General features: G+C 49.6%; 1 protein-coding gene across 8 annotated transcripts in view; it reads left to right on the forward strand.

Annotated features, from left to right (window-relative positions):
* Sez6 (seizure related 6 homolog) overlaps nucleotides 1-5,149 on the forward strand; it is a 49,671-nt gene that overhangs the window by 32,107 nt on the left and 12,415 nt on the right. For all 8 annotated transcript variants that reach the window (XM_031352186.1, XM_031352184.1, XM_031352185.1 and 5 more), the window contains one exon: nucleotides 1,135-1,330. In XM_031352186.1, coding sequence (XP_031208046.1) covers nucleotides 1,135-1,330 — 196 coding nt within the window. The remainder of the gene's footprint in view (nucleotides 1-1,134; nucleotides 1,331-5,149) is intronic.

Genomic DNA, 5,149 nt, shown 5'->3' on the forward strand with positions numbered 1-5,149 from the left:
AAAAAAAAAAAAAAAAAAAAAAACAAAAAAAAACAAAAAAGGAAAAAATAAATAAATATAATGAAACCTAAATACTGTACTTGCCTAGGAACACGGGGTCAAGATGAGGCTCTCTGTTTCTAGGCTCTCAATCCGGTGCTCTGTGTATCAACTGACAGCATTGTTTCTGTGGTCAGAATCTGTTGTTGTCTGATCTTTGAACCATGCTCAGGGGACTCAGGAACAGGATGGTAGCAGAAGGGCCTCTGACAACCAGAAGAAGTGACCAGAGCAGATCCGATGATAGGGAACAAGGCCAAGCTGATGGGCCAGCAGGGACCTTGTTTGCCCGGACTTGCAGAGCCGGCTAGAGAGTCTGAAGCAATAGCACAGGCTACAGAGTCACTGGAGAAAAACTGGGTGATTTAAACAAGAAAGCCTGTGATGTGCGGCAGGGACTGAGACTATTGATGGCTTCCGTTCAGAAAATATTGATGTGAAGGGAGGAATGGGTTAAGGCCCCTGGGCAGGGAGGCTGTCGAGGAGGTCACATCGGTGATCTAGGTGAGCAATAATTGTGATGAGCTAGGAAGCGGCAGCCAAGACGAAGGCGACTGAACGGATCTGCAGTCCATTCGACAGACCAAATGACAGAGTGGCTGCAGGGCATGAAGGAAGAGGCAGGGCGTGGGTGCCCAGGTAGTGAGTGAGATTGTTGTCAGCAGTTTGGTGATCTGCTGGCTAGGGGAGGAGGTGTCTCACAGTGAGGCAGGCTGGGCATGAGGGGTATGTGCATCATGTATCAGGAATGTCCAGGGGAAGCTGGGTACATGGGTCTGGTATTTAGGTCCTCACGAACCATCAAATCTACAAAGGAGAGAACAGATCCCAGAGAAGGAAACCATAGAAAGCCAATAGGGAGTTCTGCTCATAATCTCCACGTGACTTGGGTAACATGCTTACTATCTCTGACCTTTGGGCCCCATCTTTTACTTAATGAGGAGGCAGGATGGGCTCTTCCTGTGTGAAGCGCCTAGTATGGGGGCTTTAGTATACAAGAGGCTAGCGTGTGATACCGCTGGAGTCACGGGCCAGCAGAGCTCAGGTACAAGTAGTTCTGATAGCACTGCTCTGTTCTCTCCCGTCCATATGCAGGTGGAGAACATCAGCCTTCAGGAAGGGGAGACCATAACTGTGGAGGGCCTGGGGGGGCCTGATCCACTGCCCTTGGCTAACCAGTCTTTCCTGCTGAGGGGCCAAGTCATCCGCAGCCCCACCCACCAAGCAGCCCTGAGGTTCCAAAGCCTTCCACTATCCGCTGGGCCTGGCACTTTCCATTTCAGATACCAAGGTAAGGCCCAAGCAACTGAGAGAGGAGCCAGCCATGACTGGCTGTTCTCCTGGGTGTCTTTGATGTCCTCACAGTCTGGGTCCGGGAGGAGCTGAAGGGACTTGACAATGACCATTTTGGAGGTCTTTAGCTAAGCAGACTGGCTTTCCTTGCCTACCTGGGATCCAGCCCATGCCCCACATGTCAACTGAGGATGCCTCAGGAAAGGAGCAAGGCGAGATGAAATGGGCCACACTCCGAGGAGATGGGCTTCTTGCTAGCTGAACAGGTCTTGACTCTGAACAGGTCGTTTGTCATCTCTGATGTTTTTCCTCTTATTTATTTTTTAGTACACTAGTACTAAAAAGTTTAATTTTTAATTTTTAAAATTTTACGCATTTAGCATGCTTATTTGTTTTTGTGTGAGGGCAACTTGTGGGAACCAGAGAGCTCCTCCTACCCTATGGGATCCCAGGAAACAAACTCATGCTATCAGGCTTGGTAGCAGGTGCCTTTACATCTGACCATCTCTCTGGCCCTCATTTTTAATTTTAATAAGATAATTTCATGTTACATTGAGAATCAAGGCTGATCCATTCATTATTGGTAAAATTTTGGAAATATTTTCTGTAAAATATTTAGTATTTATATTGGGCCATGGTGACATAAGAAGCTGAGGGAGGCAGATCTCTATGTCTTTGAGGCCAACCTGGTCTATACAGTGAGTTCCAAGCCAGCCAGGTCTATGCAGTGAGACTCTGTCTCAAAAAAAAAAAAATATTTGATTGGGAACTAATCTAGTGTAATATTTCTATAAATACAGTTAATTCTCCACCTTCACCACAATTCTTATTCATTTAAAAAGCATTTAAAACTACAGAAAAGTACAAAAATAAGACAGGAATGTCTACATGCCACAATTCAGAATTAGCCAGCATCGTCACGATCGTCACATATTATTTGTAGTCTTTAGCACATACCTCAAAGGCATACCCTCTACACACACACACACACACACACACACACACATGCGCGCGCACGAGATGGCCCAGGACAACTTAGCATGAAGCGTTTTCTTTTTTTACCATGTAGGTTTAGGGGCTGAACTCGGGTCCTCAGGCTTGGCAGTAGGACAAGCCATCTCACAGCCCTTATCTTACACTGTAGCTCAGGCTGACCTCAAACTCACCACAGCGCTAAGTCCCTGGCCTCCTGGGTGTAAGGATTACAGGCCTGACCTACTGTGCTGGCTGGAAACGAATGTTCATATAAAATGCGGAAGCTGCTCTCCCACTTCTCAGTCTACACTCAACTATTCCTTCTCTTCTCCACTCCTCACTCTGCCATCGCTGTCTGACCCTCCCTTTCCTACTGCAAAATAAGGCTAAACCATCTACACTACAAAGTTCGTTACCTTCTGAGTGAAAGAAAAAGTGCTTAGCATGCCCTCCATTAAAGAAACCAGTATTACACGGCTTGCAGGATGCAGGAGGGAGGCAAAGCTGCAGCTTCCCCATAGGGTTCCTTCTTGCTCATCCCCTTCCCTGGGCTGGAAGTCAGTTCCGTTCTTTGCACAGGTTAACTTTAATTCAGACACCACCACCCCCCTCCCCGGCGCTAACAGGGAAATAATTGGTAAGAACAATCAAGACATTGTCTTGCGTTGGCATGGACCATTTCTGCAGCCCTGTAGGGGGAAGAGCTGATGGGTGGGCAACCACCCTGGAGCTAGGAGTGCTCTGACCCTGTCTATTCACCTTGTCAAGGCTTTGCCACCCAAACTGGGGGGCAGGGGGCAGCCTGGTGTGACAGCAGGGATCTTAGTGGTGGGCAGAGGTTGTCCAGGCCCTCAGCAGCAGTAGGTCCCCGCCCAGGCAGGGATGACCATCTGGGCGGCCCCTCCAGCCTCCCTAATGGCTCATCAATCCTCCTCAGCAGCAGGCATAATTTCATGCCACAGTAACCTTTTCTCTTGCTGCAAATTCCTTTGCACAAAACTCCGGTTCCCTCTTTGTGCTGTCAGACAAAGGTGGGAGAATGCAACAGGCCCAGAGGCCTAGCAGGGAGAGCAGATCCCTAGGAGAGCCTAGGAGAGCTGGTCCACTCCTGCTCTTTGTCCCAGCGGCCCTCCCTCCTCTGCCCAGTTTTTGTCAATGATCAGCTCTTTCCTTAATGAGTGTAATTCCCCTAATTATAGACTGTAATTAGCCCTGATCCCAGAGATGGGAACAGGAGGAGCATGTGCTCACGGGCATTTCTCGTGGGCTAGAGAAAGAGGGTGCCAGGAGAGTGAGGGAGGGCCTGGGAACCCAGCAGGCGCTGTCCAAGCTGATGAAAGGGGTCACCAGTTGCTTCCACACAGACCTGTGGTGGGGATAGATTCCTCTGGCCCAGTCCCCGTCCGGGTGGAGAGTTGGAGTGCCAGATAGACCCCTCCCTCCTCCATCCAAGCATTCCTGGCACTGGAGTTGGCTCCAGAAACAGCCGCCAGCAAGAAAATAACTCAACAGATTGTGGTGGTGCCGACTCCCTGGGAACGGTTGGTTGTCATGGCAACAGGAGGAAGCTCATCCTGGGAAGTGGCACTTTACTCATGATGGAGTCTGGGGGTGCCTCTTGATGCTACCAGCCCCCTGCTTTCACATAACTCCAGCCCACTCCCTTCCCAGGTTGTGCCGGGACTCACAGGGAAGATGAGAGCACAGGTGCTGAGTCTGACACCTGGCCTATGGTTCCCAGGGAGACAGCTCTTCATCCCCCCCCCCCCCTGCTGGGTGTAGTCCTCCCTATTCTAACTTGGAAGAATACGTGACATGCTGAACCAGCTCCAAGGCCAGCCTTGTCTGTCACTCTTGGGTTTCTCTGACTCCACAGGCCTCGACCCCGTATTAACTAGGGCCAGGCAGGAAGTAGAGGACCTCAAGATCAAATCCCTACGGTACCATACTTTTATAGTATGACGAGGGTACCGAACCTCAGTCTCTTCCCAACCTCAGCTTTCTTTATCTTAAAACGGGTTAATAGCTCCTACCCTACCTTCTTTCTTCGGCAGCATGCATTATGGGTACTAGGTGAGAAGGAGCTCTTTAGGAGCTAGAAAGCACAGCAACTGTCAGATATTGTTCGTACTCTCGACTGCAAACATAACAGCCAGCTTTAGGGGGGACAGGGCAGAGGTAGGTGTGTGCTTTGTGCCAGACACTGCACTTATGGCCTCTCACTTAACCTCCCCAGCACTGGAGGCAGTATGCTAAATCACCGGTTAAACAAAGAAACCATTGAGGCAAGGAGCAAAGAAGTAACTTGCCCAAGGCGGCTTGGCAAATAGCTGAACCCGCTTTTAAACCCACGGAGTCTGACCCCAGAACCCATCTCCTAAGCACCGCCCTCTCCACCAGCCAATCACAACTAGCCTTTTATTGGTCAAACTTTCAAAACTCTCTTCTTGTTTTCACATAGCAACTAAGAATATGACAGGTGGAAAGGCCTCAAAACTGAGTCACAGTCAGCTCAAGTTTTGGTAGCTCATCTGCCCAAAGGCAGCCCCTTTTTCTGTTCATGTAAAGGCACAGAGGCACAGCCAAGCCTTCTTTTTACTTTGCTCCTTGTCTGCTCCAGGCATTCTACCTACCTCTTAGACCCAAACCAGACTCCCTCTTTATAAGCTATTTCTGGGGCTTAGCCTAAGGGTTGGGGTTTACCAGGCAATTTTATGGGATTTGCTGCCCCTGTGTGGTCATAAACGGTATGGCAACTCTAAAAGCAAGCAACCAGAGTGGCCAATCCCACCTCCACTTTCCAAGAAAGTGAGTGTGACTTTCTCAAACCCCCCCCCCCCCC

The sequence above is a fragment of the Mastomys coucha genome, unplaced genomic scaffold (assembly GCF_008632895.1).
Source record: "Mastomys coucha isolate ucsf_1 unplaced genomic scaffold, UCSF_Mcou_1 pScaffold5, whole genome shotgun sequence".
NCBI lineage: Eukaryota > Metazoa > Chordata > Mammalia > Rodentia > Muridae > Mastomys > Mastomys coucha.